The sequence below is a fragment of the Anas platyrhynchos genome, chromosome 5 (genome assembly GCF_047663525.1).
Source record: "Anas platyrhynchos isolate ZD024472 breed Pekin duck chromosome 5, IASCAAS_PekinDuck_T2T, whole genome shotgun sequence".
In the NCBI taxonomy this organism is placed as follows: Eukaryota; Metazoa; Chordata; class Aves; order Anseriformes; family Anatidae; genus Anas; species Anas platyrhynchos.
The window spans coordinates 33,252,566-33,264,725 of record NC_092591.1 but is presented as its reverse complement, the minus strand read 5'-3'; the positions used below and the strand labels follow the sequence as shown (position 1 = coordinate 33,264,725).

Here is a 12,160-nt window from a genome sequence, read left to right as displayed (position 1 = left end):
ATCAAGATGCCCCGTGCTGCTTATTCAGCAGGAATTTTTGGTCTCTTACTAATTGTGCATGCATTATTGTATGGACAGCGTGGTACCAAAAGGATGTGGTATTGCAGTGTCTTCTCTTAAGCATTTCTCTTGATGTGTACTGTCAAAGAACATCAACCTCTTTGGGGTCCCTTTACTACTGCTTTGTGCCAACCTGTAGAGGGACCCAAATGGTGTTAGACACAATTACATTCTGCTGACCCCACACCACTGGCACTAGTGAAGTTCACAACCTCAGTGGAAGTCCTGATTTTGCTGTTATCAATTGAATTTTGATCAGTACTTGGTGATACGTCATATAGACCTGTCTCCTTTGTTTTCTGTGTGTGCCGTGTTAGAGCTGCCATTGAGTTTGAGTAACTCTGTTCCCTTTTCTCCAACTCCTCAGACTGCAGCTAGGACTTAAAGCGCTTTTACAGTTGCTTGCCTAGTGTGCCTCAACTGCCTCAGTTACGTAAAGGATTATTATCTGTAGAGGATTTTTCCAAGTCAGGTATTGGGATGCCTAGTATCTCTGTTAGTAGTCAGCATTCCTAAATCTGATGCCAGCAAGTCTAACCGTTGGGGCTAATATGACTGCATTAGGCTTTATGGAACTTCCAGTGAGGTGTTCAGAGATGTCTTCCTTGAACTATGCCATGGAGTGGTGATCCATGTTGTGTTATGGCCTGTTCTACTAGGGGCTGTGTTCACTGAAGCTACTGATCTGTCATTGACTTTCATGCTGTCTGAGGAATTCCAAAGAATGTAAATGTAATACAGTTAAAATGCCCAAGGTGGGAAGGACAGCCTGTGTGCAGTAATAATGGAATTTACTTACAGTGTGTCTCAAAGAGCTTAAGTTAGAGTGAAATGAATGACTTTTCCTATTGTGCAGTATCCAACTATTAGTAATGTCTCACATAGTCATCTTTGAACCATTCTATAGTAAATCACAATTTCATTACTATCATTTCATTGCTATCTTGAGATGAATCAATTTATTTTCATTTTGCGGATAAGAAAATAGGACAAAAGAATAAAACTTCTAATGCAAATCAGCACAGTTGTGGCCGTAGTTGAGTTCTTAGACTGAGGGATTTCTGTTTCTGCTGACAGACCCTTGTCCTTTTAAAATGTACTTCTGTGTTTGCCAGCTTGCTTTTATATGAAGGTTGTTCATTTTTTCCTCTAAGAGTTGTTTGTTCTGTTCAAAGCACCAAATTTAGAACAAAAATTGCATCTACACAGTTCCAACTTTATTGTTCTTTCTTTATCAATTGTATGTTGTTAGGGCACAACACTCAAGATTTTATTTTATTTTATTTCTTAACATCGATCAGTTCTGTGAAACAATAAATTGTTCTTTGTCTATATGAAATCTTAATTTCCAACGTGGGCAAGATAAACAAGCTCTGGTTTGTTTTGATAGAGATAAGAAGCTGCTATTGCGAACTGAATGCTTGTGTGTTCAAGCAGTCCTCATTTGTGTATTAACTTCTTTCATGTGTTTTTCTCTCGATCATGAACAGCACAAAACATTCTGAAGTGTTCGAGTAATAAAAATAGCCCTGATCACTTCACATGGGTCAAAAAATTTACTTCTGTGGTTACTTCTTGTTCCTCATGCACAAAATAATTTTATTTTTTTTAAATCTCTTTCCTCTCCAGGAATGATATTTTTGTGTTCCTGTTAAGCACAAGAGCTGGAGGCTTGGGCATTAACCTTACAGCTGCAGATACGGTAGGTGAAGTTTCATAAAGTAACACAAAACACAAAAAATCAGCTTTCTGATACTCAGATTTCAGTTCTCCTGTGCTGCCAAACACCATTTTTACCAAGCTGCTCATCTGCCTCCCAGACTCGCAATATATGTGGGAAAATGGGTGTTGCTGTGTGGAAGCTAGAACTCTTATATCTATGCTGATCAATATTAGTGCTTCCATTCTCATAATGAAATTGCCTAGGCTTGTTTACTCTGCTTACATTTGTAATACAATATTAACTTGGTGATAAAGTTGCAGGATATTGAGCACCCGGTGTACAGTTTTTGGTTGCTGTTAGATACCTTCCTTCTCCCCACATACATCAGCAGCAGAGTCTAGAAAGAAGTTGGGTGACTAAAGGGGTCTACAAATGCAATGACACTTTCATACGAGTGCTGTCTCTTGCATGGCTGCTTGCTCCTAAGGCGCAGCAGCAAAGGAATCAGTGAGCACAGGTATCAGCCACCTTTTTTCTGTGCACAGTAGAATGAAGTAATGGCAGTTGAGTTGTGCTTGTATTTCTAAATGAGTATCTGCTAGTCAGGAAAGATAGATTTATTCCTTCTCATGTGCCTGAGGTGTAAAAGCATCCTGATTTAGGTGATTGCAAGGATTTGCACTGTTGAGCACTTGTACCAATCACTGTGGGAGGGAATACTGACCTACATGAACCATTTATGTTTCCAGTAACTGCTGTTCCTGTGCTTCTAACATAATACCTTACGTGCAGGCAGATTTGAACCCAAGACAGACTGTAGTGCTTAGCCACACAAAACCAAAAATCTCTGATTCAAAACTATGATGTAATTCTTTAAATATCTTTAAATGTAAAAATCTCTTGGTATTACTTAAAAGAAATCAGAAGAAAGCTACCTATAATAGCTTCAGAGTTGTAAACTTCTCTTGATTGAAGTTGCTTCAACATAGGGGAAAAAAAAAGATGGAAACACAGGCATGTTTGTGCAGGCTCCTTGCATTAGCATTCTTAGTTCTGTGGTTTTGTAGCTTTCGGAATACTTCATCTAAAATGGTTTTAATGTTTCCTTTTTATGTGTACTGTGCATAAGGTACAGTTAGAATGATAGGACAACGTGAATGTGATGTGGTATTTCAGGTTATTTTTGGTGAAAGCACTACAGTTATTAGACTAGACAAGGCTTTATTCAGATCTTGGAAAAAAACAGAATATTACTTTTTGTGTGAAATCCTGATTTGATGGGCTTTTTCTTAAGGTAAATGACACCAAAAGTGGCTTCACAATGTAATTAGTTATAGACTTATCAAATGACAATGATATACTATGGTGATAAACTCCAGAATTTGGTGCCTCCAAAGCAGATTTGTTGAAGAAAATATTTAAGACGTTCTGTTGAAGTTGAAACATTCACTGTCAATTATTTTGAATATATTTGAAATGCATTGGGAAAGATTTTAATGGAGTGGACAAAGCTAGGTGAATGCAGCCTACAGTGGGCAGGTGATTCTGTGGGGTGTGTAATGGAACTTTTTTATCATCTTGTTGGTTTTTGGTTTTTTGTTTGTTTAATCTCCAGGTACTCTAAATAGATGGTTTTATTTAATCATTTATGTTCTGATTTTCTTTTACAGGTCATCTTCTATGACAGTGATTGGAACCCAACAGTAGACCAGCAAGCCATGGACCGGGCACATAGGCTGGGTCAAACAAAACAAGTCACTGTGTACCGGTTGATATGCAAAGGCACCATTGAGGAGCGTATCTTACAAAGAGCTAAGGAGAAGAGTGAGGTAGGAATAAAGAAATCGTCTGGAACAAGAAGTTACAGAAACTTTTATCAAAAAATGTGTATCAAAATGAGTAAATAAATTATTATATATAAATTATAAATTACAATATATAAATATATACACACTACATACATATACATTTTTTATATATATAGTGTGTGTATATATATACACACACACTTTTAAAACAATTTATATACATACATATATATATATATATATATGCATGGAATGCATATAATAGAAACCAAAAGGGAATGGCTTTGTTTAAACAAACAGATCTGTTGCTAGTGCAGCATCATTACAGCTGCATTATATAAACTGGGAAGAAGCTAAGTATTTACACAATGACTTCATGGAAACTATTTCTTATGATGCAATGAAACTACTTGGGACTCTTTAAAGCTAGAGCTTGTGTCTTTGCTGTGTCAGGGCAATACTGATTCCTCTAATGTTATACTGTTACACCACAGCTGATTTGTTTGAAGAAACTTGAAAGGTAATTAAAGGACAGTTTTTGAGCTGTGAGGGTTGCCAGAAGGGCTCATTTTCCTGCAGCATCAAGTGATAAATGTATTAGAAACTTTAAACCTCATGATACTTTACTGGCAAGAAAAAATTAACCACAGTTGCTTTAGTAGCAATAGATATACTATACATGAGGCTCAGATGTTGTGTGCACTTGGGATTTCTTTTAGCTTTTGTCTTAACTAGATGCTGGTCGTAGCACTGAAGCAACTGAAGCATCTCCAGCTGAATGCATTCATATTTCCCTTGTTGAATTTCATCCATTTTGATGTGGGAGACTGCACTTAGTAACCTGATACCAACCTGAAAATAAGTGTAGTTTTTTGGGGGTGCTCCAAATCATCAAAAATGGCTTACACTAAAGCTTCTTCTTTTTTGCTGAGTTGCACCTCTTACTGTTTTGTTTGTTTGGTTGGTTGGTTGGTTTATTATTGTTATTATTTAGGAATTTATTTACTTTTTTAGTGTAGTTGAATTAATCAAGTTGCTTGTGCTGAGTGAATTGCTTAAACTGAGACACTGACTCAATATGGAGATTTAGTTTTCAGTGAAGGAGATTAAGTATGTTGTACCTTTTAAGAATGTGATCTGCATGATCCTCTATACAGATTACTTGAAAAATAGGACTGTTAATTTATCCTTTATAGGGGTACTGCTGTAGTTTTACTCTGAGTTCAGCAATGTATTAAGCAATAGATATTATTATGTGGTGCTTTAGAAGTATACAGCTTGGTACAATGGATGACAATTTTCTCCTTTCTAGCTCAGTTGCTTCTCATTTTTTAATAATTACATTCTCAATAAAATCTTTCCTTAAATTTTGCTACTAACTGTAGTATGACAGAGAAGTTGAATCAATTCTGACTACACACACTTGCATTTACGTCTTTTTTTGGCTGGCTTTCAGTGAAGGATAATGAAAATGGATCCTTTGAGTAATTTATTCTTTTTTTCCTTTTTCTTTTTTCCTAGATCCAGCGAATGGTGATTTCAGGTGGCAATTTCAAACCTGACACTTTGAAACCAAAAGAGGTGGTCAGCCTTCTACTGGATGATGAAGAACTAGAAAAGAAATGTATGTGAAATTCGTGTTGTAGCGTTTTCTCCATCTTCCACTTAGTTTTTTCAACCATTAGTTTTTTAAATCTGTGTTTTTATCTCTACAAACACATGTATTTCTGATAACCACTTCCGTTTCCTGGCTCATTTTGTATTGCCATTCCTGTTAGTACAAGCTGGTTTCATATCACTGCTGAGCTGAGGGGTGAGGTTGTGCAAGAGAGACATGATGATGTGATAGTTTTTGTTGGCACTTGTTCAGGATCATTACATTGTTCCTGAATGACAGAGCTTAGACAAGAATTAAGTAGGTCACGACAAGAAAAGTATCAATAAAAATGTTGTGTTGCACCGCAGTTTTGAATCTGTATTAGAGGTACGCTTAATGATATGTTTGAAAAAAACTTCAACTGTAAGGCTTTTTAGTAATTTGGATGAAAAGAGTTTAAATATAGCAGTTCTGCTTTGAGTTTTTCATCGTGCTTTAGTTTCAATATAGGAGGCTTTTATTCACAATTCGGTTATAACCAGAATTTCTTGTAAGGTTCACAAAAGGGTATGAAGTATCTTTCCAGCAACAACAACTTTGTGCTTGTTTTCTGACAGTGCGTCAGCGTCAAGAAGAGAAGCGACAGCAAGAAGAAACAAATCGTGTGAAGGAACGTAAACGTAAAAGGGAAAAATATGCTGAAAAGGTACCTTGATGCAGAGAGGTTGCCTGTGTCAGTGACACAGAGAGCCTGAAAAACTTTAGGCACACTATTATGTAGTATTTTATGCAAAGGCAGTCGAATGAGTAAAGTGTTCTCTTCACCATTGAATGTCAGTCTGGCACTTCCTACACGGAAGAGGGATGTTATAAGTAATGCACAGTTCCCTGTATTTTAGTATCATTTGCAACTTCAAAAATAAGGAAGTACTGCATATCCATACAACACAGTAGATCATCAGTAGTCTACGGACAACAATTTGGGGACTCAAATTTGAAAAAACAACAAAAAAAAACACAACCAATTGAGTGATCATTCTATGGCATATAAAATGGAGACTTAATTAAGATTTTGTTTTGCAAAGGTGAAAAAATAATACAAATAAAGAACCAAACGTAGATAAATCCCAAATAGCTATGTGACTTGTGCAGAAAGACAGAAGATTCGTTTGTTTGTTTGTTTGTTTTTAAAAATTATTAAATCTTTTTTATGGAAATCCAGAATTTTTGAGTATTGGAGGCTTTGCATTAATTATTTTTTTTATAATGGTAAAGAATTTTGAGCTTACTCCAGAAGGCAATGGAAATCAGAGTAATTCTATAAAAGTAATTCTACAGCACTCAAACTATTTTACAAAGAAGAGAAAAAAACTGCTTATATCTAAAGACAGCCTTTTAGGGTTCTGTTACTTTGTCCTTCAAAAACTTGCTTTGGATAATTCTGTACATGGCATTCCTTTGAGTTACAATACTGCATTAGACATTGAGATTTTAATTTGCATGTTCCGCTTCGGTTTTAATTGCATTTTTCATTCCCTGTATTGTTTTATTTATTTCAGAAGAAGAAGGAAGATGAGTTGGATGGGAAGAGAAAGAAAGAGGGCATGAACCTTGTGATCCCGTTTGTTCCCTCAGCTGATAACTCCAACCTGTCTGCTGATGGGGATGACTCCTTCGTTAGTGTAGATTCTGCCATGCCCAGCCCTTTCAGTGAGGTGAGACTGCCTGCTTCTTTAAACTATGTGCTGTTTCAGTTGTGATCTTAGATCTAGTAGGGTTCTTGCTTTCTGACATTTCAGTTAATACAGAATTCAAGTATGTATGGAAATGAGATGTCTGAAAGGTGAACCAAGAAAGTGAAACTAATTTATTGAAAACATAGCAGCTGCAGTAAGCTGCCTACTGGAACTCCTCTGTTGATATGCCATTCTGCTCCTCTTCACTTTCTTTCTTTGTCTTTTCTTAAAGCAAGTTCATGCTCTGAACCTCTTGCTTTTGATTCTGAATTAGTGTGGCTTTTAATCTGGAATTTAAATTGTAAGTTTCCAATGGTACACATTATATTTTCTTTCATACTTTTAATAAAGAATCGCGAACAATTTTTGGCAGCAAATATATTTTGTTATATGCCATATTGACTAAGACTACTATATTGTATTGTTCCCTTGCTGATAAAGATTTTTATTGGCACTAGTTAACAGGTTAAGAGTCCTATTGTTTTCTCTCTTGCAGTCTGAGAAAAAAAGCGCAGTTAAACCGCAGTTTTCTTAAGTCTCTGCTGAGCCTCTTAGTCTCCTGCTGATAACATTTATGTTCATCAGTTGAAATAAAGTAGTTCCTGGAGGTCTTTAATGCTGTTCAGCATGTAAATAGAGGGTATAGTGTGACTAGGCAGGATATGTATCATGCTGTAAGTCTTGGGGAAAATGAGAGAGATCAGAACAAGTACCAATTACTTGCGATTGTGTGTCTTACTGTGTTTGAACCCTTCCCTTTCCTAACGTGAGAAGCTAACGGCTTTGTTCTTCGTCATGTTTAGATATCCATCAGCAGTGAATTACATATGGGCTCTATTCCTCCCGATGAGAGCAGCAGTGATATGCTTGTGATTGTGGACGATCCAGCTTCTTCAGCACCTCAGTCAAGGGCAACAAACTCTCCTGCTTCCATTACTGGCTCTGTTTCAGATACCATGAATGGTCAGTACTCTTGCCTTGACTTACTAACACATATTAAACCTTGACTTTGTATGTTGGTATGTGTTCTGCATTTTAATCAGATTCTGTGTATGGTTGGCAAGATGAGCAAAAAATAATTTATTTCATTGAGAAATAACTTCTGATTTGATAAGAAGTCTGTTTATAGTCATTCATCACACTTTCCTTTTTCCTGTGTTAGTTACTCTTATGAGTTTTTTTTTCCCTTGTTCCTATATTATAGAGTGCTCATATTACTGAGCTACAGACATCCACAGAACTTTTTAAGTTTTTCCTTGAATTTGCCATAGGGCTAATAATGAGTTCTCTATTTCCACTGAGTGATTAAAGCAGCTATAATTTTAAATAATGGTAACAGTTTTTAGTTACTGTAACTTTTTACTCTGAAATAAGGAGAGACCTAGTTCTTTATGAGTTTCTTTACAGATAGCAAATGGAAGGAACATATATCTTCAGTAAGAAAATGCTTCATCCTAAGTAGAACCCCGAATTTTTGTGGATCTTTTTGTGGATTGGATTCGTAACAATAATGACAACGAGGTTAATAGGATGTGATTAATGAATGGCCAAGTTTTGTATATCTGATTTCTTTTTATAAGATCAATACTTGCTAACAGTGTCTGTATTAATGTAAATGAACAGTATCAATTAACAGGAACAGCATGAATGTAAATGGCAAGTCGTTACGATGCTGTATTTATTTGTGAGCCATCTGACATGCTATAGCAGTTACTGTTTTAACACTTTTTTTTTTTTTAAGGGGTTTCAATGCAAGATACACCTCTCACTGGGAGAGGCCAGTCAGGTCGAAGCCGCGGTCGCCCTAAAGGATCAGGTGGTGGATCAAAAGGCACCGGGAAAGGCAGAAGCCGGAAATCGATAGCGGGAAGCGCGGCCGCAATGGCAGGTGCCAAAGCAGGGGCAGCAGCAGCCTCTGCAGCGGCATATGCAGCGTACGGGTACAATGTCTCTAAAGGTATGTGGGGAAAGGGAGGCAGCAGGCTACCCAGAGCAGAGCCAACCACATGAGTTTGGACGATTGCTTGTTTACAGCCTGTCAAAAATAGATGCAAGTATTGCTGGTATTGCTTGTACAGTATATTCTGAGATCCAGGCAAAGCGCAATGTGACACGGTACTGGTGTGAGAGGATAGCCAGTTTCACCGCAGATGACCTTGAGAGGCTAATCTTGCAGAATTTTCACCTGCCCTTTAAATTATCTCATACCAAATACTTCTCTCTTGTTTTTCATTTTGGTGCCCAGACAGATTAGATAGTGTTGTTTATCCCATGGGTTTGGCTGTGTCTTTGCCATATTGCTGATATGGTGAAGTTACAGCATCAGGTTTAAAATGTTCTAAACCAATGGTGGTGGAGCTTCAGCTTTACACCACGTATAGTCATCCCAGGATATAAGTGCAAGATGATTTGTATGTTTAGGCCATCCCTCTTCATTAAAATCTCATAAATCATGAACGCAGTGTTGTCTTGGGACTAAGTGTTAGTATATTGTAGCCATTTAATTCATTTTTTTTTGTTGCCTAAGTGCTGCAGGTGGAGTGATATGCTCACGTGGAATTTGATTCTCTTTTCCATTGCTAGGCATGTCTGCAAGCAGCCCTCTACAAACAGCAATTATTCGGCCTTCTGGACTTGCAGATTTTGGACCTTCAAGCGCCTCTTCTCCCTTGAGCTCCCCTTTGAGCAAAGGAAACAGTGTTTGTGGCACCCCCAAAAGCTTAAACCTGACCAGCAGTCTCATATCAGAAACTCCAATTCGGAAGCAAAGCAAAGGTGCCCACACCTCAGGTGGTCGGTAGTAATTTTGAACCCCCAAAGCTTGTCTGAACTGTGTTGGCTTTCAGAGTAGACCACCCTGCAAGGTGAAGGCATGCAAATGAATGCCTTGTTGCTATCAAGCACCTATGTGAAAAGAAAATCAAAGCACAATGGGAACGGGTGGTTTATGTGAGCACTTTGATTATGTGTATCCCAAAAATTATCTTTGCAGACACTGCAAGAAGGATGGAAGGGGTGTCTGGGGTAACTGAGGTGGTCGGATGGTATTTTATTGACACATCTGACAAAGATTTCCCAAGAAAGCATCCAGGTACTCCATGCAATATCCCAGAGCTATGTGCTTCAAGTCACATGAGTGTACTCTCTTGTAGCTTGAAGTGGAACCCAGCTGTAGTTTTATCCTATGAAATCAGTATCTGAATGCCAGGGCTCTCCTGTAGAGTCAGAAGACATTTCTGTACTGGGAGCTGGTCAGCGTATATGCAGGGGTAGCTGGGGGCTAAGCTGGATGATGTGTAATCAAAAGATTAATGGATTCTTCTAGTGTGGGCCTCTGAGGTTTTTGTTTGGTTGATTTTGTTTTGTTTTTTGAGAGTTTGAAATGCAAAGGAAGGTATCTCAGGTGGTTTCCAGGGAGTGGACTCTTTTCAGCACCATTTGTTTAGAGCAGGTTCAGAGCCAAGGTGTGACAGGAGCTCTGGCAGGCCTGGTGAGGGTAACAGCGCTGCTTCTGCTTCCTGCAATGAAAGAGGCTCCAAGCCACTGGCTTGATCTGTGTTTCAGAGTTCTTGCCAGCATAAGTTCTTGCTGTGTTAAGAATGATTTTTCTAATTTTTGATATGTGCTGAACTCTTAAAGGCTTAGAAACACAATCAGGCTCTACTTGTGCAAATCTCAAGAGCAGGGAAATCTGCAGGGCCGAGGAAGAGTTTGCTGCTGTTCCTCTCAGCGTGCCATAGCAGAGCGTGGCTCTGCAGCTAGCAGTGCTGCGAGGGGAGCAGTGAGAAACAGCACTGAGAGAACTGTGCCATTCTCATCTCCAGCCAAATCCTGGGGAAAAAAAAAAAAAAAGTCTCATATCCCAACCATCCATTGACCATTCTTCCAGTGTGTTTTCCCTTCATCTCTGTGATCATCCCATGTACTAGCTTGGTGGAGCTCCCTGTGGGTACCAGTAGCCGTCTCCTGTAAGGCTGATAGAAGGCAGTGCTGCCAGTGCCCGTCTGTGTTCTCATCTCCGATTGCTCCTTCCCCTTTCTCAATGCACAACCCCCTCTGTAGCCCCTTGCTTTGCTGTAAGCGTTGTCTGCATTGCACTGAGATTTAGGTGTGGGACATTCTGTCTGACACACTGAATTAAAAGGCTGTTCTGGGGCACTTTCAATCCCTTGAGAGAAGCAAGTTATGAGTTGCAGGTCTGGGCTGTGACAGCAAAAGATGACTTTTTTATTATTATAATTTTTTTCCAACCCCAAATCCTTTGCCTGGCGTCCTACAGTGTGGAGCAAGTGCTTCCTGTTGGCTCTGCCTCTAATTTGCACACCTGAAAATAGCAAAACTGAGCTTAGTTAGATTGATTTTTAAACAGATTTGCAGGGGATAATTGAGGGGGGAGATGGTGTTTAATTAACTCTTGAAGACTTCCCCCTTCCCCTCGTATTCACATGTATATATGATATTTAGAGGGAATCAGACAAATGCCAAGCCTTTTTTTCTCTTTGAATGTGCTGTCTATTTTTATAACTGAACTTGTACATATGTATAAAGAGAGACACATCTTTCTTTTACTAACTGGAGAAGAAAATCTTAAATAAAATGGAGTGAGATAATTTTATGTAAATCAGTGTCTTTGTGGTTTTTATGCATATAGCTAGCTATGTGACAGGGTTAGGGAACAGCGTGGAGGTTCCACATCTGCAGATGCATCTAGGGACGTGCTGCTCAGTGTAATGCTCTCGAGTATTTACGCTCTTCTGAGTATCACATTCTGTAACCTTTTTCAATTACAACTGTACAAGTTATCACATGTTTGTATTCACTGATTATCCGGTAATTTACTTTGGAGCAGGTATGCAGCAGATCACAAGAAAATAGAATAATTGCATAATGGTATCTGAATCACAACAGTTCAATTCAACAGTTGATTGCTCTGGGACATCATTCTCTACAGATTTTCCATTTTTTTCCTTCCTTTTTCAGGTTATTTTTTAAAGGGTATTTTTTTTGTGTGTGTTATCTTTGGTGTTACTGTCTTGATTTTCAAACTGCTAGACTGTGTCAATTTGTTGTAATCCAAAGTTGAGAAAAAATACATTTGTAACTTGAAAAGATTGGAAAAAAATAGTAATATTCTGTTGCACGTATGCTTTTGGAAGATTAAATTATTGGTATTGTAAAAAATGATAATAGCATTTGAAAAACTTATTTAATCTTCAAAAGAAGCACAGAATGATCTCACAAATTGTGGGGAAAGTAGCAGTAGCCTAGCTGCATGTGAAACATGCATCAGGCTAAC

At 38.1% G+C, this 12,160-nt stretch overlaps 1 protein-coding gene across 1 annotated transcript in view; it reads left to right on the top strand.

Moving 5' to 3' along the window:
- Positions 1 to 11,485, top strand: part of INO80 (INO80 complex ATPase subunit) — a 66,366-nt gene extending 54,881 nt beyond the window's left edge. The window contains exons 29-36 of the mRNA XM_038179341.2: positions 1,690 to 1,762; positions 3,394 to 3,552; positions 5,053 to 5,155; positions 5,746 to 5,834; positions 6,688 to 6,843; positions 7,668 to 7,827; positions 8,606 to 8,821; positions 9,448 to 11,485. Of these exons, the coding sequence (XP_038035269.1) occupies positions 1,690 to 1,762; positions 3,394 to 3,552; positions 5,053 to 5,155; positions 5,746 to 5,834; positions 6,688 to 6,843; positions 7,668 to 7,827; positions 8,606 to 8,821; positions 9,448 to 9,665 (1,174 nt within the window). The 3' untranslated portion in view covers positions 9,666 to 11,485. The remainder of the gene's footprint in view (positions 1 to 1,689; positions 1,763 to 3,393; positions 3,553 to 5,052; positions 5,156 to 5,745; positions 5,835 to 6,687; positions 6,844 to 7,667; positions 7,828 to 8,605; positions 8,822 to 9,447) is intronic.
- The last annotated feature ends 675 nt before the right edge of the window (positions 11,486 to 12,160 follow it).